The 21,867-nt window shown below is 55.5% G+C and overlaps 1 protein-coding gene across 1 annotated transcript in view; it reads left to right on the top strand.

The window, feature by feature from the left end:
• Nucleotides 1-21,867, top strand: part of SEZ6L (seizure related 6 homolog like) — a 47,730-nt gene that overhangs the window by 8,592 nt on the left and 17,271 nt on the right. Inside the window, exon 2 of the mRNA XM_072880420.1 lies at nt 21,068-21,808. Within this exon, the coding sequence (XP_072736521.1) occupies nt 21,068-21,808 (741 nt within the window). The remainder of the gene's footprint in view (nt 1-21,067; nt 21,809-21,867) is intronic.

Raw genomic sequence — 21,867 nt, 5'->3', positions numbered from 1 at the left:
GAGCCGTCGGTCTATTCCCAGCACCATCAGGGTTAGTCAGCTCCGGTGCAGAGGGGACGGATCCTGGGGCAACGCTGCCCAAAGCCACCACCCACCTGCAAAGCTGCCCCAAAACCCAGCCCCCAGGACATGGAAAAGGAGAAAAGGAGGCTGAGGGGAGACCTTATCGCTCTCTACAACCACCTGAAAGGAGGTTGTAGAGAGGTGGGGTCGGTCTCTTCTCCCAGGTAACAAGTGATAGGACGAGAGGAAATGGCCTCAAGCTGCGCCAGGGGAGGTTTAGGTTGGATATTAGGAAATTTTACTTCGCCGAAAGGGTTGTCAAGCACTGGAACAGGCTGCCCAGGGAAGTGGTTGAGTCCCCATCCCTGGAAATATTTAAAAGACGTTTGGATGAGGTGCTCAGGGACATGGTGTAGTGGTGGTCTTGGTAGTGTTAGGTTAATGGTTGGACTCAATGATCTTAAAGGTCTTTTCCAACCTATACGATTCTGTGATTCTGTGAAAACCTGTTTTCCAGAGCACACAGCCCCCGTCAGACAACTTGGTTCCTTTCACCCCTTATCATCCATCCAGATTATTCATGCAGCAGTTTTTAAATTGTTGTTGGACACAATATTTACATAAATATGTGAGCCAATGAGGTCTAAAACCCTGGTGAGCTCTAAATGGTGTATTGGGTTTTGGAAAGAGGATTTTATCAATTTACTGAGAGTACAAATCAACAGAGCAGAATTTACAAACCCATCAAAAAGCAAGGTGACAGTTTGGAATTAATCCTCTGCCCGAGGCACACGATGTACCTCCACAAACATCTCCCAGCATAAATATATTTGAGAAATAGTGAAGGAAAATGTAACTTCTAATGCCTTTGTATGCTGCCAGTGAAATGGCTGCAGCGTCATGGGGGAGATGAATGGAGCTAATGTCATTGGGAAGGTGCTGCCGCCTCCCGCTTTATTTTTATCCAAGACTCAGTCCCCAGCCTGCGTTGAAATATTTCAATTTGTCTGTGTGCCAGAATTTCCCCAAAAGAAAATTTCCCCAATAATCCTTCTTCCTCATTCATTCTTTAAAAAAAAAATAATTAAATTTAGTTTCCCTGCACATACACCCGCTGCTCAGAGCAGCACCGGAGCCAGCGTGTCACGGACAGCACGAGACGTGTCAGTGCCCCTGGGGTCAGATGGCGTTGGTGGATGGCTGTGGCTTTGGGACAATAATTTGCACTGGCTGGGGCCATTCCTATTCTGAGAGGTGCAGGGGTCAGGGGTTTCCTAGGGCTCAGTGGGATGCTCCATGGTCCCTGCCTTGGTCCCCAGACCTGCTCTCCTCGGGGGAGCCGAGCTTTCTTGGCGTTTGCTGGGCAGTAGCGCTGCTCCTTGCATAAGGAGAGAAAACAGCTTTTGGTCTCCCAACCCAGCGCAGCATCCTAAAGGCACAAGGGTTCCTGCTTCTCCTGGGCCCTTTGATCCGCACCTCCCGCGAGAGCCGGCACAGGATCCATGCCGTCGCCTCTGTGAGGAGCCGGAGCTGCTCTCCTGTAAGGGGTTCAGAGCTGACACTTAGATTAAATCAGTGAGGCAATTTCAATTAAAAGCAAACTTTTCAAGCTATCTAATCAAAAAATATAAAGACCTCCTTTCAGCTTTTGTTTCCAGTACACAGAGGAGCTCATGCCTGCCAGCAGTGAAATGGCTGTCTTTATTGTGTAGATGACTGTGAAGGACACAGGCTGTGTTCCCATTTAGGAATGCACTGAGGCTTTCTTGGAATTCATTAGGAAAGGTAGGGAGGGAAGGGTGCAGCAAAACAAGAGCCCTTGCAGCTGCAGCCTAACGCTCTCCTGACAGCAGCTCAGGGGAGGATCAGAGGCAAATGATCCCCCAGAGGTAAATCTTTTTAGTTTTTCCACTGCAAAAATGTCTTTTACAACATCTACATTTGAAAGCATTTTCCATTCCTCTAGTTGGGTCTTATCCAGAGCCTGCAGTGAAAGGCGAGCTAGACCACCAGCAACCCAGCAGCTTGCTCTCCAGCATCGCTGCAGCTGCCGTCCCAGGGAGAAGCCACCACATCTCCTCGCTAGGACCCATCTGACGTAGCCTGAACATCTCTGCCAGATGTCAGCATCTGCACCCGTCTTCTACAGGCTTTTGCTGCTCTTGCATATGCCCAAAACTTGCATGGAGCAGAGGTTTTGAGGCTCCGTGTGCCCACTGGCCTGCACTGCAGGCAGAGCAAGGGCAGAGCCATTTCAGGGCGTTAGCAGAGCAGCAGAGGCGTGCAGGCACCTTGCCTGCTCCGACAGCGACATCGCTGCTGCTCCATTGCCCTCAGCAATGGTGGGCATCTGGGAGCCAAGCTGTGGCAGAACCAACTGCTCACCGGCAACCCAGTGCACATCCAGCGTTTCCTGCAGGCTCGGCATTACACCTGGATCTGGAAAAAAAAATGTGCCAGCCTCAGGAGTCTTCTGGACTGCCTGTTTGCAACCCCAGCATTGCCTCGATGGCTATCCATGCCGTGAGGAGCCAGCCTTTGCAAACCAAAGAGATAAAACCAACGCAGCAGAAACATAGGCACACCGATGAGAAGAGAGTGATGCTGGGCTGTGGTAGATCCAGTCAGTCAGGCGCTGCTGGGGGAGCAGCTGACGGTAAAACACGCTGGAGAGACGCTCCGTGGTGCAAACTGCCCGGCTCTGTCGGCAGGATGCAACGCAGGGCGATTGCAACTCATTATCACTCATTGGTACATTGTCACCCAACCGCACAAATTGAATTGAGTCATGGCAAATAACATCTCCTCGAGTGACTCAGATTATCTGAGCGGGCTTCCATGGGCAAGGGCTGTATTTTTCCATATTTCCACTCCACATGCATCAAACTGGCCTCACAAGCGAAGTCTTTCTTAAATTATACAGCATTGCATCTTTGATCAAAACAAGAAGCCTGAACAAGCAAAGCAAAGCATAGCAAAGGCAACAGTCTCCTTACATTCAGGACTACGAGCCCAGAGTTAGAGCCCAGCTCTGTTCCCAGCTACAGTCCGGAACATTTGCTGATGGAAAATACACGTTACAAGTTTATGTTGAACCTGCTGCTGCTCTTCCTGCTCCCATGAAATTGGCTGTTGTGTTTCTCATGAGCAAACAGCCCTAACCCGTGGCCTCCTGACTCCAGCTGCTGCAGAAACGCTACTATGGTTCCTTGCAGGTAAACCTTGCAGATTCCTGCCGAGGACCCACAGCAACAGACACAGGATGCGACCATCATTTTGGAGGGAGTGATGTCCAGGGAGATGCTGAGCCATGGGGTGGTTTGCAAGGGGCAAACAGTGGGGTCTGAGCCTTGGCAGCCCTGCAGCCGCTGCCCTCCCTCCCTGCCAGCTTGCAGTGGGACCTGGGGGGACCATCCCCACACAGGGACAGCTCAGGTCCCCTTCAGCAGCAGCTGGTCCTTCCCTGAGCATTTAATATTGCATGTCAAAAAGGCAATCCTTAAAAACAGATTTATTTCTCAGATGTGCCTATTTTAATCATACTACACTGCTATCAAAAGTACATTAAAAATTACGATTACCCTGTAGGAACATAAACAATAGCAACAGTAGAAAAAAAGCCTGTCCAAGCCGGACGACACACTGTTTTCTATAATTTGCTGATTCGTTACCTGCTGGGAAGAAGAGAGTCAGGTACTTTCTCACCACATTTCCCGATCAGCAGGGTGTGTCAAAAATAATAATATCACCAGGAAACACGCACAAGTGCCAGCGATATGACATGCATGTTTTACAAGAATATATGAGGAACATCTGACAAAGCCCCCTCTCCGCATGCTGATTCAAATATCAAAGCTCTTCTGGAGAGACTTGTCGAGTGCCGCTCTTCCCCACGCCGGAGCGGCACAGTGGCTGCGGTGTCACACGCTGCCAAAGCCGCTTTGATGGGAGCAGAAAAGCTGCAAACTGAGGAGCTGCCCCCGAGGAAAGCCTGATGCTCCCGCAGCACAGCTGGGGCCAGCCCCACGCTGCCTGCACACCCACCCTGAGATAAGGCTTAGGGTAGAAACGAGCCTCAAGGGCCGGCATTTAAAGGCTTTCTCATTTAACTCAATCCAGCTGTGATTAATTAACAGAACAGGCAACTCTTTACATATTTGTGTTTTCTGATTTTTCTATTTAAAGAATTCTTCGGTGTGGGGGAAGGCGATATAGCCAAGTCCCTTAAAAGGGAGATGTGTTTCCATGCCCCTTGTCAGCACCCCTGTACCTGCTCCTGTGGTGAAACACAGCCGAGGGGCAGTGAAGTCCCCGGGGGGACGCAGCACACCTTGCCTGGGATGCGGAGGGAAAGGTGCGGGCACCCTGAGCCTGGTGGGAGCTGGCCGGAGCCTCCATGTGGGCACAGGGAAAAGTGAGGCATCTCTTTAGGGATGAGGGAAAAGGATGCCCTGATGTGGGTGGCACAGGAGCGGGGCTGAAGAGGTGCCCGGGGAGGCTGCGGGGCAGCGTGCCCTTGGAGAGCAGCGGGGAGTTACTTCTATGCCATGCCAGCTCCTTGCCATGGTCCAGCTGGAGGATCAAGTCCTCCTTGCTTGCTAATGATGCACTTTTAGCCTTCTGCTTTTCCATTTTGGGGGAATACAGGGGTTTCCTGGGTTTTGGTGGTGCCCGGGCAGTGGCACTGGGAGCAGAGGACCGGGCACCTCGTGCCTTATCAGGCTCATTAGCTGGGCGCAGAGGCCATGCCCGCCATCGCCGCCCGAGCAGCCCTCGTGCGCTCTCAACAAAGAGCCTGTCATCTTTGTTCCCAATGTACTTGCACCCCCACAAAGTCTATCATTAGCCTTTCTGATATAATTAAGATCAATCAAACAGAATAATAGAGCAGAGGTCAAGGAAGGCTGTTACTTCCTCAGGGAACAAGGGGCTGCTTTCGTCAGAAATACCAGGGAGCCAGCTTAATTGTTCTAAATTTCAGAAATTACAAACGTGCCTTATAATTGCATGTCCTCCCACACTGGAAGGAGGAGGGACCCCGAGAGAGGCTTTGTCTCAGAGCACACTGCCTGGCCCCGCAGAGAGCTCTCACCCCGCAGGCACTGCACCCCTAGCCCTGGGGGCTGCTGCCACGGAGCAGCGCAGCCAGGTTAGCTTTTGCCAGGGTCTGATGGGCCATGCTACCGATACAGGGCTGGTAGGAAACTCTCTGCCCTGTGCCTGCCCAGCCGGTGCTGTGTGGGTGCGGAGGGACGCAGAGGTGGCTGGAGTCAGGCAGGGGACCAGGCAGAGCTGGGGGCTGCACCCTGCCCCGGGAGCGAAGGTGCCGCTGCTGCTTGCCATGCAGGAGGACCGTGCTTCTCGCCTGACATCCTGATGGCTAATGAAAATATATTTGCTATCTGTATTAATTAAAATAAAGTGCAGCGGCTCATCATTAGGCTCTGTGGGAGAAGCTGTACATAGTTTATCATCATCCAGCACGACACAGTGCAGAAATGGAATTAGTTCTGCCAGGCCATCTTTAAAACACAAATCACTGATGACTGATACAGCTGACAATTAATTATATAAAAAACAGTGTCGCTGAAAACGAAGAGAGGACTGAGAGGAGCACCAGCGGCAGCCCAGCTGCCCTGCAATGATGGACCCAGGGTGGGCCGGGCGCCTGTCCCAGGGTCCGGTGGCAAAGCCTGTGCCAGCCCCGAGCTGCTGCTCTGCCCCCAGCAGAACATTTTTATTGAGAAAAATTTAAAAAAAAATTAAAAATTGAATTTTATATTTCTTCAGCCAAATCTTGTCTGAAAACAGGCTCATTTCTGAAAAAGTCAGCCAGCGCACCGGTGCATCCCACAGCACAGCGAGGCTGGATGCACGGTGCTGTGCCAGGCGCTGTGGCTCCTACAGGGAGCTGAGCAGCGGGCTGTGCTGGCTGACACGGGGAGCTGCCGTGCTGCCAAACCTGAAATTGCTTTGACATAATGAGGATCCGGCAGCTGAAGTGCAGTTTATTACTTTCTTTAGAGGGAAAATACTAAGTAATGGAGGTCAGTGGCTGACAAACTGCATCACGTCTGCCTGGCGGTGTTCCGCGCTGTTAAACGGCGTTTGGGAGCCGAGTGTGTCCTGTCTCTCAGCCACGTGTGGTTTTGAGCTGTGATCGCTCTGCTTCACCGGGGTGTGCCGGGCCGGCAGCCGGCACGGGAACAGGGAGCGCCAGGCTTTGCCCTAGTTACTAACAGCCTCCACGGCACAGACCATCCCCGTAATCGATGGAGTCCAATAACTGTAATAACCACAAACATCAGTAACCCAACACTTTTCCTGCCTTCCTGATTGCTAGCAGCGGGACTGTTCGCAATCTGTCAGGAATCATTAGACGCCAGAGCTACATCATTTCAGAGGAGTACAACAGGGGTCTTTTCAAGGGCACTACGCAGTAGCAGGCAGCAGGCAGGCAGGTTTCTGCCCAGCCTCCACGAGGGGAGAAAATGCAAAGAAAAGCATTGCTTGGAAAAAAGTTTCTCCCTCCAGGGCAGGTCCTTCGGGGAGATGTGGGCTGCAACCATCAGTGGGACATACTGACCCCGATGCCCAGCCTGACAAACTGACTGAGCAGGCAGAGCTGAAACCCCGCTTGTCCCTGGAGAGGGAGAAACGGGCCATGCACAGGGGCTGGGGGATGCAAGGGATGAAGGCATAGCCTGGGGTACAAGGAAACCCCAGCCCTGTCCCCCTTCCCTTGCCCTGAGCACCTCCAGCTCTGCTGGCTCTGCCCTCCTCTGCAGTGCATGGTGTGATCGCTGGCTGCTGCATCCCCGCAGTGGAAAAGCCCAGTTCATTAGGCAGGGAGAGCAGAAAATATCTTGTACCACTATGCCAGGCTTCTCCTGCCCCACCTTCATTGCTCTGAGGCACCTCTGTGCCCCAGAAAGATGGCCAGGACCTGGTGGGCTTCAAATCCTGTGCTGAGATGCCCCAGGGCATCTTTTGGGGTACTCCAAAAAAAACCCCAAACATGCTTTTGGAGTACCCCTGGAAAAATCCACGGGAGGACAGCAGTCACGGGCAGCAGGGGTGCCGGCTACGTCCTCCCCTACTGCTATGGGAGGAGGCAGCAATCTGACCCTGAGGAGGCTGCCTGTATCTGTTCTTCTCTCAGGAGCTTGGACTAGAGCCACACTGTGATTCCTGTTACATCTTGCGAAAGAAATATAAAGCATTGCCAAATGGATTTGGCAAAAGGCAGCTCAGCTCTACCCCATGCCTTGCAGTCGATGCAGAAGCTGTGCCGTTAGCTCGGGCAGAAACCGACTCCTCCGGCTCCCCCAGCCCAAGGAGCTCAGGGCAGCGATGCTGCGGCATGAGCATGGGGCTGTTCTGGTCACCCAGACCTCTAACATTATGTTGTCATTTCATATTTCCCATTCTAGAGTGGAAATCAAATCAAACCAAGCTGTGAACACACTCCAGACAGGTAGAACAACAGAAGGAGGTTTTGAATAGTCAGATAATCCATGGATGTGACTGCCTGGAAGTGAGAGCATGAATGATTTATAGCCAGGCGAAGAAATAGTCATCTATTACAATTAGACTAAACTTTGTCTCTCCAGACGTTTTACAGCTGTGTATCTTGTAATTGTTTCCCAGCCATCCCCAAACGCAAGGAGTTTTAGCCAAACCCAGTGGACGATAGCTTGTGCGGTTCTGGTGTGCCCGGTGGGACGCCCAGGCTGGCCCCCCAGCCCGGCGCCTGTCTCGGCCAAGGTAGGGATGGCAGGGACACAAGCGTGGTGCCCCGCCGGGTTGCAGCCCAGCAGTGTGGGTGCTCAGGACCGAGGGATGCCGTTCGGAGCCCACGGTGCTCCCAGAGAGCCCCTGGCTGGCACGGCAAGGGGTGCTCCCGGTGCACTGGGGGGAGCAGGTGTCAGGGGCAAAGCCCTTCTGGCCGTGGCATACCGACCTCCCCAGCCTGCCAGCAGCCCAGGGGGATCCCAGGCGGCAGGGATCGCCACGACACTGTGGTCGGGGCTGCAGGCACAGAAGGCTCCTGGTTCATTTCCCACGAGCAACGTCCCACCTTATAGCAGAGCTGCCGAAACCCTGGCTGTGTCCCTGCTGGGGCTGCTGCGTCCCCTCCATCAGCCAAGAGGCAGCAACGGGGCAGAGCAGCCCTGCCAACGCATTGCCTCGTGCAGCACAAGCACCGAGAGGCACTGGCGTGGCGTGGCAGGGGCGAAGCTGAGCGTAGCCCGGTCGAGGCGGGAGCTGGCAGGAGCCCTCGTGGTGTCGTGGCACAGAGCGGAGCACGAGCTGCATTTCACAGGGCTGACCTGTTCCCAAAGAGTTAATCGCAGCACTCGCTTCTCAAGATCTGCTCCGCTGCATCTTAACAGTGATGGGAGATTAATTATTTTAGTCTCAGATAGCTGACTAGAATGGGCTTTTTGTATCTAAATATACTCTCTCTTTAGGAACCCATTTAATTTTATACCCTGATATAGACGACTAGGCTGGATGATTGGTTGAGAAAGAAGGAGCTTCTCTTCCCCCAGTGCAATTTGTATCCTGAAAAGCTGCCAAAATTCTCAATTTCCTCTCCCCGGGCAGGCCCTGAGGAACAAGCATCCAGGCCACGGAGCCCAGGAGAGCCACAGGATCAATTTGTCTTTGTTCCTTCGTCCTCGTGATGAACCCCTCCAGAGCAGGGACACCTGGGGGGACACGGCAGCAGAGGACAGGAGGGAGCGGGGGGCCGGCAGGTCTCCCCCCAAGGCTGTCCGTGTTTGGCGCTGGCTGGGGCCAGCCTGGGGGTGCATCTGGCCAAGGTCAGAGGTTTGGCACTGGGGATTTACTAGGAAGACTAGAAAACTCTGTGGAAAACTTTCTATTCACACCTAGTGAGGCTCAGCTTTCAAAAAAATGAATTACTCCTTGAAACCACCCTGTTAATTTGTTTCAGACAGGCCTATCTGCCCGTAACAAGGCAGAGACCATGTCTTTCTTACATTTGATATTATAAAAAACTACAACGAACTCAAGTTAACATCTGCATCAAAGTGCCTCTATCTCTAATGGCTTTGCTCCCCTGCTCCGTGGTCCCCACCAGCCCATGTATCTCTGCTGAAATATCAGGATAATTAATCCCACCCATCAGCTGGGGAGGCAGCAGCGGTGGTGCCAAGCCAGGACAAGTCAGTATGCGACAGGTCGTATTGTTTCCACGCTGTAAATCTCGTGATTCCTACATAATTGGATGAGCCTCTTTAATTCCTCTTCCCCGTTAGCTGCTGCTGCTCCTCCTGCAGCGAAGCAGCGACCCGGCTTGTGGGCGCTTGCATGCCTTTGGGAAGGAGCTGGGCATGTCCCAGCATGGGCTGGGTTTGTTCCCAGGGACCTGGGGACAGGGGGCTCTGCCAGGGCTGCTCCGTGCCAGGGCTGATGCTGGGGCGTGAGGGCTGCCAGGGCACCGGTGCTCGGGGCACAGCGGGGCTGGGGCATCATGGGGACCCACAGGCAGCAGCTCCCGGAGCGAGGGGGAGCATTGGCAGGTCCCCCCAAAGCTGTGGGTGCGGCAGGTGCCCACGCAGAGCTGGCGTGGCTGAAACAAACGCCTGAGAGTCAAAGTCTCATTGATTCCAGCTCCACAAAGCAGCACTGGGGAGAAAAATCCATTTTCCTCATAGCTTGGCGAAGTGTGTAATTTCCAGGCATCTGTCAGGCCACTGTGGATCATTAGAGCAGTTACGAGCTTCTCTGGAGCACGGGGCGGGAGAGGTTTGCAAACTTAATTCCCATATTCCTGGCGGTGTCCTTGCTCCCGAGCAAAGCGATTCAGGCACAAGCAGTATGGATTCACTACTAAAGCGGGTTTTTACAGAGCATGTCGTTGAATTATTACCCCCACCTGCAAGCGGTCCCTGCCACGGAGCCCGAACCCGCCGCTCCCACCCGTGACCAGAAACCCCCTCACCCATGGCCAGTCCTCGGGGCTTTTTCACCTGTCTCAGCCCAGAGCTGAGGCCAAGCATGGGCACGGGCATCCGCTGCCACCCAGGACTGTGTGTCCGGTGTCCCCTGCTGATGCAACAGGTCCCCGAGCATCTCGCCGAGCACCGCTCTGGCCACGGGCCGCAGGCGCTGGCGAAACGCCTTTCCTCTTGTTTGCCTTTACCGACAAAGGCGGGTTTGCCACTGGGCGCAGGAGCCGCAGCCGGGCGGGCAGCGGGGAGGAGAGCCCGGTCCTTCCCGGCCACGGCTCCTCTGCCAGCATCCTCGCCCAGTAATGAGGGGTTTCCATGGCAACCTTATTTGAGCGTTGCTAGTGACACAGATGTAAATTTTAAAAGGAATATTCAGACCACAGTCCTATGAGCATAAATAAACCCCTGCACATGGCCAATTTAACAGCATTTTAAAGCAGTTTGGAAAATCCCCAGGGCCACAGGAGTCTCTGTGGCATTCGGAAATTCATGAAAATGGAAGGAAAAGCGACCTGACCCCATCCCGCCCCGGGAGCCCCAGCACCCAACCGGGTCCCCTGTCTGAGCCCGGCACAGAGCCCAGCGCAGCCCTGAGCTCCAGGGCAGGATCAAATCAGCAAGGAAAGGTGCTAGTTACAAACCAGGCTGCAGAAGATGCGGCACTCGGGGACTGCACAGGAGGAACATCCAGATGCCCACAGGAACGGCACATAGATGGGTCCTGAAGCCTTGACCTCTGCTGCAGCCTCCTCCCAAGCAAAGCCTGAGCATCCCTCTTCTTCTGAATTATCTGCCCATTAATTGCTCTTTGGAACAGTTATGGTGAAGACATGCTGGCTGGCTCCATCCAGTGCAGCCAGTTGTGGAGCCCCGCACACCCCACTGCACCCCAGAGCTTATTTTTAAGAGCCACCTGCTTTGCACAAGCACCGGGAATTGCTGCAGAGCACTCTTACCGCCCTTGAACGTGCAACGTCCACATCTTCCTCGCGAGCGGGACCGAGCGCTGGAGCCTTGGGGCTCCCTGCACCCCTGGGCTGTCATCCCCACAGAGCAGAAGGACCTGGGGACGGGCACCGCTCCTGCATCCCTTGTGCCATGCTGGGCACCAAACCATAGGAAAATTATTTTCTATTTTCTCTGACTGCGATACGAACGTTTGGATGAAAGCCATCCACGAGCCTTCCTGCTCCTGCCTCGCCAGGTGGCACAAAATAGCCTTTACGCAGGAGAACGGCTCAGAAACACCCGATGCAACGGGCAGATACTGCTCCGGCTGCGTTTATCTGCGCTCCCACATGGATGACTCACCAATGATCAGATTGCTACTATTTCATTTGCTTATAGGTTGAACTGTCAGGATGCTCTTGAGGAAAACTTTTTTTCCATTGGAAAAACTTAATTTGCTGAAATTGTAACCGCAGGAAAGAGCAGGTTTCAAATCTCCTGTTTGGAGACAGGCGGCCATTGAGGCTGTATCGGTCTGTTTTGACATTTTGAAAATGAAAGACTGTTTTGATTCAGGTTTTTCTGCTCTTCAAGATTTAAGGCAAAAATCTTTTAAAATCTGAAACCAAACCAAAGCATTTCCAATCCATCACACCGGAGTGTTTTGACAGACCCAACCCGCTTTTTTTCAGATCCTTGGTTCACACTCAAACCCTCTCTATTTTTCTCCCTGATGGTGAAATCTGTACGGTGCATGCTGGAGACCAGCGTGGGACGGAGGTCCCGGGAGAGCACGACATGCATGGGGCCCCACCACCCCTTCCCACCCACACAGCCCTCCATCGATGCAGGGTTGCAGCAGAGAGCAGCCTCGACACCCCTCCTTTATCCGAGATCTGGATCAGCCCCGTATGAACTCGCAGAAGGAAGTTTTGGATTTAATTAGCAATGCACGCCTTCCTGAGCTGCTGTGGTGTGCAGAGGGCCAGGTTGGAGGGCAGCGAGAGAGCCGGGGCAGGAGCTCTGCACGCCCACCAGCCTGGCAGCGAGGGCAGCAGCGCGGGCAGCACTGCCTCTGCTGCCAGACTCAGCCCTGCACACCCCTGCCTCTGCCTGCAGGCAGAAATCAAGCTCTCCCGGCCAGGCACTGCTGCCTACAGGCACTCACGCAGCGGCAGGCGCAGCAGCCCTGTGCAAGCGTTCACGTCTCCCCGTGCACGCGTGATCCAGTTTCTGCCATTGCAGCAAATGGCAGCGCCTGCCGACCCTCCCTCATCGTCCTGGCGGTAATCGGTAATTCTGGGGGTTCAGCCTGCTCGTTCGTCTGCTCGCACACCATCGCGGGCTTTAGATTACATCTCTGCCTGCATGCACCGCAGGCTTCGAGGAGATAAGGGAAGAAGCCTCTATCTTTGGGAAGACAGATTTGGCCTAATCAAAGTGGCTGCAGCATCCCAACAGCCCGGGCTGCAGCAGAGGCTGTCGGGCTCCTTCATTAACAGCAGAACCGGTGTGGCTGCGTTAGCAGCTTTGGCAGGTGGCTGCAACACAAGGAGCCCCGGGACAAGGCGAGCACCAGCTAGGGCATCCCAGGGCTCGCCCAGCTCGGTGCCAAGGGAGGGCACGGCTCTGGGAGACCTGCCCGAGCTGCCTGGCCTCGGCATTTCGCTTGCCCAAGCCCAGGAGTGGAGGGAGCCTCTGCTCCAGAGCACATCTTTCACGTCGCAGAGCGGTGCCAGCCAGCACACGGCAGCAGTTATGCTCATTATGGCTATCGATTGCCCCGTTTCACCTGCCGATGGAGCTTGCGACAAGACTGAGATGAACCATCGTTTGGGGTTCATTGCTCTGCTCAGTCCCCTCTCCTCACTGCCTCGGTCCCCGCCATGCCATCCATCTCACCCTTTAGAGGACCTCATTCAAGATAGGGAACACAATAAAAAATTGAACTGTACTCTACAAATAAATCAAGGTAGCATTTTTTTAAAGAAAAGCTTATTGCATGTCCCCTGGTTTGGAGAAGTAGCTCTGCCAGCACAGAGCATCCCTGAGCATGGGTCCTCCGTACCAGGGCAGTGCCATCTGCTGTTCCTGGGCACCCACCCCACAGAGAGCCCCCTCCCCAGCCGCAGTCAGCCACCCCCTCGCCTGACCTCACAGGCACACGAGGGCTCGTGGTCTTCACAGCCATCCCTGGGGCCAGGCGCTGCCATGCCTCCCTGCTCCTGGGCAGCCAGCACATCCCACTGGCAGTGCCCAGCAGGGACGGGGGGGCTGTGCCACAAGCAGCCCACCCCAGAGTGACACGGCACGGTAAATCTCCTCAGCGGCATCCCCTGACTTAGACAAATCCTCACAGCTCCCTGCAGAGCAGGCTGAGACTGCAGCCCTGCCCCTAGGAAGCCCTATGCCCAAGCCAAGCCTATCCCCCTGGGCCTGGCTTTATTGCAGAGCAGGGCCAGCTGCTCCCATGGACCCTTAAAGGGGGCTTGTTTCTGAAAGCAGGGCACCCCCCAAGCAGGGAACCCCAGAGCAGTGCATCCCCAGAGCTGGCATGGGGCCAGGGGCATGCAGAGGCTGGGGTGCCGTGGAGTGCAGGATCAGTCCCAGCACTCAGGGAGGGCTCGGGCGAGACATCTGCAGCAGAAGCAGCTCCGGGCAGGATTAGTTGATCCCGGCACACTGTCAATCCGCCTAAGCCCATCACACAGGCAGAGCACGGGGGCTGAACGCCGCCATTAATAGCATCCGTATAAGCTTCTCAGCGTTTCTAGTATAATCAGATCGCTAAAACCTTCAGGACGGTAACTACTGAACTTGAGCAATCAAGCCACCGTCCTCCGGCAGCCTGGGAATGTGTGCTTGCAGCGAGGCAGCGATAGCATCGGCATTAGTAATGGGAACCCGGCGATACAGCTACTCATGGTTTAGCTCTTTCAGAAGCACAGCAGCAAAATGAGTGCTTTATGATTATTTCAGCATCCTTTTATCAAGCATTTGCAGTTCCCTAATTCCTTTAAGCCCCTCTGGCTGAGATATCGGCAGCAATCAGATTTGCCTGGCTCTCTTCAGCCACGGCACCTCTGGAGCAGCACACACACGTCTGTCATTGCTGGCTGCGGCGGCAGGACATGGTCCTGTCTCTCTGGCTGGGGCTGTGGGGGTCCCGGGGACCCTCTCACGGGGATGAAGCTTTGGGGCTGGGCCACAGCGGGGGTGTCCCTGCACCGTGGGGACCTGGGGCTGAGCTTCCCATGGGAATGACATGGCTGTGCAGCGTGGCCCCGGGAAGGGACGTGGGGGTTCAACGTGCTCCAGGGGCTGCCCAGACAAGGCTGCCCAGCGGAGGCTCTGCCGGCAGGGTGGCTGTGATGAGAGCTGCTGATTTTCCTGCGTGCTGGGACTGACGCTGCAGAGATCACAGTCGCTGGGGTTGTTTCTGAGGAGGCAGCTGCTGCCCTGGGCACCGTCCTCAGGAGCTGAGCTAACAGGCAGTGGCTCCTGCCCTGTGCTGAGCGCATCCCTTCGGGCTGCAGGTATCCCGCAGCCGAGGTCCCACCCGGACCTCAGTGTGGCACCGTGCCGCTGCCGGCCCTGCTGACCCAGCGCAGCCCCACGGGGGTCCCCAGCCAGCCCATCCTGGGCGACACCGGGCATCCCTAGGGCCGTCCCAGGGCCTCGAGCGTGGGCAGGGACCACGGTGGTGTGGGCAAGGTGCTTTGCTGCCAGCTTCTCCTGGCGCTTTGAACGCTGCGCTTCCCATCCCCTGCTGCTCCACAAAGGCTTTCGGGGCTGGAACAAGCTCTTCACTGTTTCCTTAATTGAAAGCCCCTTGATTGCCAGGGGCTCCCCGCTGCAGGGGAACAGCACAGGCACCAGCGTGGCCGCGGCTGCCGCCGGCGGGGAAGGTCTGATGGGTTTCAGCGTGGGTTTTGTCTGCTAATTCAAGGTCCAGAAGCTGAAACCTTCCTCTCCCTGCCACGCTGTGCTGGATCAAAGGCAGAGTCTGGGGGTGCCCCATGCCCGGGAGTGCAGCCAGGACCCCTCGGCGGGGACGTAGGGATGCTGGCACTGTGGCCACCGGGCAGCGGAAAACTGCCTGAACGCACCGTGTCCCTGCCCTGTGCAAAACACAGCCAAGCTGCTTTTTGCGAGGGAACACTGAAAAGCCTATTTCATTTTTATGGAGAATAAGAGCTGATAGCGTATGAAATTGTGGCAAAGGGGAGAGCTTGAGCTCATGTTTAATTAGTTTTCTTTTGTTTGCCTAGCCTTGCAATCTCATTCACTCTTTTGCTTAATACATTACAGTTCACTCAGTTAATGCGCCTGGGCCGTCATGGCAGATTCCAGGCCGCAACCTGAAATCTGTCACTGCGTGCTCACAGATCACAGGCAATAAGCAGATTTATTTCTGAGTGGCGGGAAAACAGAATTCTTCAAAAGAGCAAGAAAAAACTATCCTAAATGGCAAAAAAACGCTCTTTGCACCCAAAAAAATATTGTCAGAACAATTAATTGTTTTTCGTATGGGCAGAAGGATTGCATGGATAACAGAGCACAGACTCCGGTTATGTTGGTCTTTGAGGTCATTAATTTTTCTCATGATAGCAAGTTTCAAAGAGGCATTTGTACTCGTTCATATATATTTAAGTAGGTATTTGGTGCCAAGGGCCCTCCATGAGTGCTGACAGTGCTGCTTGGGTGGGTGGCCAGTACCCTGCAAGCGCCCAGGTCAGTGCTGGGTCTGGGCAACGGGAGCCGCTTTGGCAGCCCCTGCCCTGCCTGCCCTGCCTGCCCTGCCTGCCCTGCCTGCTGCCCCTCCTCACCCGCTGCCTCTCAAGAAGCCCATGCCATCACCCCAGCCCTGCGGACGGGGGGGGCTGTGTCCCCACTGCCAGCCCTGGCCAGCGCGCAGCCCGCACGCTCCCACGCGCAGCACGGCGCGCTCGGCACCCGTGCCCTGCAGAGGAGCGAGCACTTCCGACGGCGGCTAAGTATAAATCGTGGGGGAGTGAAAGCTGGTTGGAGACATCCTCCCCGGAGCCAAGCTTCCTTCCTCGGTGTTTACACGCCGGTATCTAGGCAGATCCCAGAATAGACCTGAAGATGAGCTGTCGTTTTGCATTAAGGTCACTTGTGCTCCAAACTGTCCCAGACATTTCTGTCCCATCTTGCAGGAGCAGCCGCCTGTGCGAGCACCGCTGCGCAGAGCGCAGTGCCCCGGGTGCCGCACCATGCCTGGGGGGAGCAGGACTGTGGGGGCTGCTTGTGGAGACTTTCATGGATTGAGAGAAGCCTTTCTAGTCTCAAACCGCCTGCGGAGTGCTCCTGACCAAGATACAAGATAAACCCCTTGTACATCTTGATAGCATTTACTTCCTCCGGAGCTGGTTTAGCAGATTAGATCAAGGTCAAACGTGATCATTTCTATTCCACCAGCTCAGCATCTCCGCATCAATTGATTGTGCAGAACAGGATGGATTTTGGCAGCCAGGAAGGGTCCTGCTCTGCCTGCCCTGGCCCCCAGCCCAGCCTCCCGTGGGGCCGGGGCGGTGGTGGGAAGCATGGGCATCCTGCAGTGCTGGGTGATGTTAAACAGCCTTGTCCCGTGCTGGAAGCGGGCAGCAGAGAGTGAGAACCCGGCTATGAGAGCACCCCCAAGCAATCGTCCCATGCTGACAGCACTTCCTGCCTGCCATTATGATAATAGTTTTGCTACTGCAACTTAGAGTAAACCCACAGAACCGACCATAAATCTCTGGTGGTTTATTTAGTGCTCTGCTGGCATTAGGTGGGTGGGCTCCATCGCCGTGCTCCTGGGATGGGAGAGGGGCTGCAGAGCTTCCAGTGATGAGTGTGAGCTACGAACCCGCCATGCTCCTGGGCTGGCTCCTGTATAGAAATGCACCGAAGGTGCTCGGGCAATTTCAAACCTCATCTCTCACCGTGATTACCCCATAGTCCTCGGAGGGGGGAGAACTGCTGTTTGCATTCAGATTGGTATGGAAAGTATCTTACCAAAGCCCACCATTATCCTAATATCAAATATGGAAACCTACTGCAATCCTTCCTTAAGGACGAGATACTCCGGTCTGCTTCATCTGCTCTTTGCTTTTCCTAAAGCCTCGCTCACCCCGGAGAGGCCGTGGGTGTGGGAATGCCCCTCTGTGGGCAGCGACACCCCCTGCGTGTGCTCTGCGCCCCGGGAAGGAAGAGCTGGCGGTTCCCTTCCCGAGATGGGCACCAGGCACGAGTGAGGGGAGGGAAGCCAGCCGAGCAGGGAGGGGAGCGGGCTCGGGGCTGCGCCGGGACCATGGGGGGTCACAGTGCTGCACCAACACGCGTGGGGTGGGACAGGGGTCTGGCAGCACCAGGGAGGTAGCAGGCAGGGCTGGCAGCCCACATCTCGGGGACATGCTGGAGCACAGCTCCGGTTTGGGAGTGGCAATGCAATCTGGAGTTAAGATAGTTAATCACTTCTCTTTCTGGTAAGGTGGAATATGCCCTTATTAATCACCGATGCCAGGGCCGCCCTGTGCCTCCATGTCCCCACTCCAGCCTGGCTGTGTTCTTCGCTTCCCTGAAATACACGTTTGCCCTTTACAAACTAAAGCATGTTAAGTATCTCATTACAGAGTCACTATACAGACTGTTTTATTTCATGCTTTGTTAAGGACAGAATCGTTTAAATGCATCCTGGCAAAGGATCTAATAAGAAATTAGTCAACTTTCTGAAAGCATAAAATGTGGTTTAACGGCAATATCCATTAAGAATTAGAGTTCACATGACAAATAACCCGGGGATGCTGTTTTGCTGTTTCTGGTAACACACCGGCTTTAAGGACTCAGGTTCCTGTGGGAACACCCCGACTGTCCCACTGTGAGCCAATGTCCCACCATGTCCCACTGTGTCCCACCAGCCAGCGAGCCCCCTCCCTTCCCTTCGCCTCCCAGGGCCGTGCCGCCTCCTCCTTGTCTGACAGCCCCATCTCCTCCCGTAATGGAGAAACTGTTTTGCTGCAGAGCACTAAAACCAATGAGCTGAGCCGCGGCCAGACCAGTGGCAGTGGGAGAGCAGCCACCGGCCGCCTGTCCTGGGCTTGGGCTGGGAGAGGAAGCCTAAAGCATGCGAAAGCCCTGCAAAACTTGTCAGGGAAGGAGAGTTGACGCTGGCACTGCCTTGGGGACCGATTCCCCCCATCGCCCCACAGCAGGATGCCCATGGCCCCACGGCAGGATGCCCATGGAGGCCAGCCTCAGCCCTGGGGCAGCATGGAGAGGGAAGCAGAGACACTCAGAAATAAGCAGAGGGTGTGGGGGCTCCTGGGCCGCCCCACCAGCAGCGTGCATGGGGACACCGAGGCAGCCAGCCTCCCCGGGGGGAACTGGGGGAGATTATTCAGAGCCGGCACAAGTCGGTGGTTGCAGACGAAGTGTGTGACATGTCTCCTAATGTGCTAAGGGAATCGGCTAATGAATTTACTGAACCACAGCTAATTAAAGAATTAATTTTTTAAGTCATGGGAAACATAACAGGAGAGGCCAGGAAGACCTTGGTAGCTGGGACTGGCTTGCCGGTGGCTGGGTCTGCAGCTCGGCTGGCTGACCGCAGGGAGCAAGTGGCTTGGGGCGGGCATGGGCATGGCCCCGGCTGTCCCAGGGAGCTGGGGCTAAGGACCAGCGCAGGTAACAGCAGCATGTGCAAGGGCTCTCCGGGGCTGAGTAGCAGGAGCAGCTCCGGGACTGCCCTGGCACAGCCCAGCAAGAGGAGAGGTGAGCCGGAAGGCTCCTACACTCCTGCAGTGCACTCACTGCACACACCTGGACAAAAATACATCTCCAGCCTTGGACAAGCAGATTTTGGAAACTCCATCCTTCAGGCTAACTCTTCCAGCCTTTGCCTTTTGCTGTTGTATTCCCTTATCTTTGGTTCTTGCCAGAAACCACTTCGATTCTCCAGAAGACAGAGCAAAGTCAACTTTCAGCAGGCTGCTTGTGCCTGTCCCTCCTGCCCTGCAGGCACCAGCCACTGCATTAACGGCCGGGGATATCCCCGTCCCACGGTGCGTTCCCCGAGGGTGATGCTGGACTGCTTTTGCTGCAGAGCTACCATTTGGAGCAGTGACCACTGCTTATCCCTGCACAAGCTGCAGCAAGAAGAACAACTGCTCGGTTATAAAGGGAGCTGGCAGGGACCACCAGGGCATTCAAGACCAGGGCATTCTGCCACCCCATTGCCACTGTGGGTCCCTTTTCTCCCTGGCACATGTGGAGGTGACAGTGCCGGAGCCCCTGGTCCACCCGGGCAGGCACTTGCACCTTATGGTACATGAGCCTGAGTCCTGTAAAGCCCCTGATCCCGCACATCCAAATAACGCAGGGGTGGACCGTTATGCATGCAAGTCACCTCTGAGTGAGCGCACACCTCTGCAGAAAGCAGAGTGGGTACCCGAGTGTTTCCAGGATCAGCACTTAAATGTGTAATGAGAGGCAACAGCTGGATGGCACAAACGTACTGGGGGAGCCGCAGCACGGCTGGGGATCATGAGCAGCATAACAAGCAGCCACGCTCTGCGGTGTCACCGCCGATACTGGTTTAAGGTCCCCTACAACTCGTGCCCCTGTGCCGTGCCGGCACTGCGCTGAGCCGGCGGTGCTGGTGTAAACCCGCCAAACTGGGCTGCACCGCAGCGTGCCCAGCACGGCGCTCACCGGCTGTGCGGCAGCAAAACTAATGCTAAGGCGTCAGAAGCAGAAGTTTAAAGGCATTAAAATCACAGGGTGATGTAAAGGGCAGTTGGACTCCAGGGGAACTGTACTCCCCCGCGGCAAACACCCTGCAGCGTCCCTGTGTTTCAGGTTTCACATCCAAAAGCTCTTTTCTTCCTTTTCATTCCCGTCCTACCTTAATTAGTAGAATTTGAAACGCGAAAAATCAAGTTAAATGTAACACAAGCATTGTGCTTTTGTTTAAAGTATCTGTAACACTAATTGTAATGAAGGGCCCAGGGTGAGCCAGAGGTTTATTGTGCTTTGCTGGAGCCTGCTTGGGAAAGAAACCCCCAGCTGCCGCTCCAGTCCCACATCCCACAGAGACCTGGCACCGTGGCGGGCACACGTCCCGGCTGCTCCCGCGGCCATGTCACAGCAGCTCGAACCGCTTTTCGGAGCAGGTTGGTGCCTTCGTTTGCAGTCACAGAGGGGACCGTGTGCCCAGGCAGCCCCGGGCCAGCAGCAGGGCCAGGGGCTCGCAGACCCCCATGCCCGGCCGGGCACCTGCCCATGCTGAGTGCAGGGACCCCACATTTCGGGGACTTGGGCTCCAAACCCTTCCAGGGGAGCTGAGGGGGCTGGAATTATGGTCTTTACCACGCATTAAGCGCCGTCCCTGGCAACTGCTGTTTCCATGGAAAATGTTGACTCTCTGCCTCTCGGAGCTTTCTGCAGCATTTCGCAGAGCCGTGGCGCTGCTTACAGCTTATTTTACACCGTGGACCGCAGCCCAATCAGACCCATTGGTGGTGAATAAATCTGTATTTCATGCAATTAAACTCTCTGGCCGAAGCAGTGGCGGTGCGGCTTTGATTACTCTTTCTTTCCCGCGCATTGCTTTGCCCAACACAAAAGGTTAGTGGCTGCCTGAGGAGTCTTTGCAGAAGCGGGTGGTGTTTTGCCGTGGGAGGCCGGAGGAAGCCGGTTAATCGGCGTCTGTTCCCCGCCAGGCAGCAGCGTGCGGAAGACAATGGGAAAGAGCCACGGCCTAATCAGGCGCTTTGAAGTAGCCATATTTGCTGATGACAATTGCAAAAATAAAGGCTTTTCACAGAGACTGAGCCAGAGCAACAAACTCAGCAGGAGCGAGTGAACCTCCCTGAACAAGTGACCTCTAGATAAATAGACCAAATAGCAGCTCTGAAACGGCGAGATAAGGCCACCGAGTTTCAGCAGAAACCCAACTTTCAGGGAGTTGGCGCAGGCTCGTTATTGCTTTCCCATAATGAGCCTGTTTGGGAGAGCGGCAGGCATTCAATCAGCCGCAGCTCCCCGGGGGGCTGATTTCGTGCTGCCAACACAGCTATAATTTCATGCCCAGAATTGCCCAAGTCCCATTTTTCCCCATTTTTTTGCAGACAGCGGATCAGGGGCAGCGCTGGTCCCCACCAGCCTGGACCCTCTCGCTGCGGATGAGCTGGTGGACAAGACAGTCAGCAGAGCCGGGGAGCTCGGGCACGCCATGGGTTCGGCCGGCGGAGATGCAGAGCTCGGGCATGCCACTGCCCTCAACCTGCTGCCAGCCGCAGAGGACGCTGCCGATCCAGCGGCAGAGGAGACAACGCTGCTGGTGCAGAGCCGTGTCCTGCCAACACCCACCACCGCCCTCAACGCTGATGCAAAACAAACTTTCCCTGTTAAGAAAAAGCCACCGACTCTAAAGCAAGTAAATACGGCAAGGAAGCACCTGAGGCCCAAGCCTACCCTGCCAGGGCCCCCCAGCGCTGCCTCCCCAGCCAGCCCGTTGGGCTCCGGGCTCCCTGCTGCTTCCCGAGAGCCGTGGGCACTGGCAGAGGCAGCGGCCGGGGCAGGGGACGTGGAGCAGATCCCCTCCGAGCTGCCCTGGGGGGGCCAGGCCACCACCAGCCGCCCCGCGCTGCAGATCTCCCCATCCACCCTGCCACCAGCGGTCCCTCGGCCCTTCCCCAATGGCATGGGCGATGCCAGTGAGGCTCCGACCGCGGCTCCCGCCAGCGCTGCCGTTAACCGGACAAACGGCATGGAGAGCAAGGTGCACGGCTCCGCGTCAGAAGAGAGCCAAGAAACCACCACGTCCACCATCATCACCACCACCGTCATAACCACGGAGCCCACGCCGGGTAAGCCGCGCTGCCCGCACGGGGCCAGGGAGCACGGGAATGGGGTTACGGCAGCTGAT

This window comes from Ciconia boyciana, chromosome 15 (genome assembly GCF_034638445.1).
Source record: "Ciconia boyciana chromosome 15, ASM3463844v1, whole genome shotgun sequence".
NCBI classification, from domain to species: domain Eukaryota; kingdom Metazoa; phylum Chordata; class Aves; order Ciconiiformes; family Ciconiidae; genus Ciconia; species Ciconia boyciana.
This window is presented reverse-complemented; position numbering and strand designations above follow the sequence as displayed.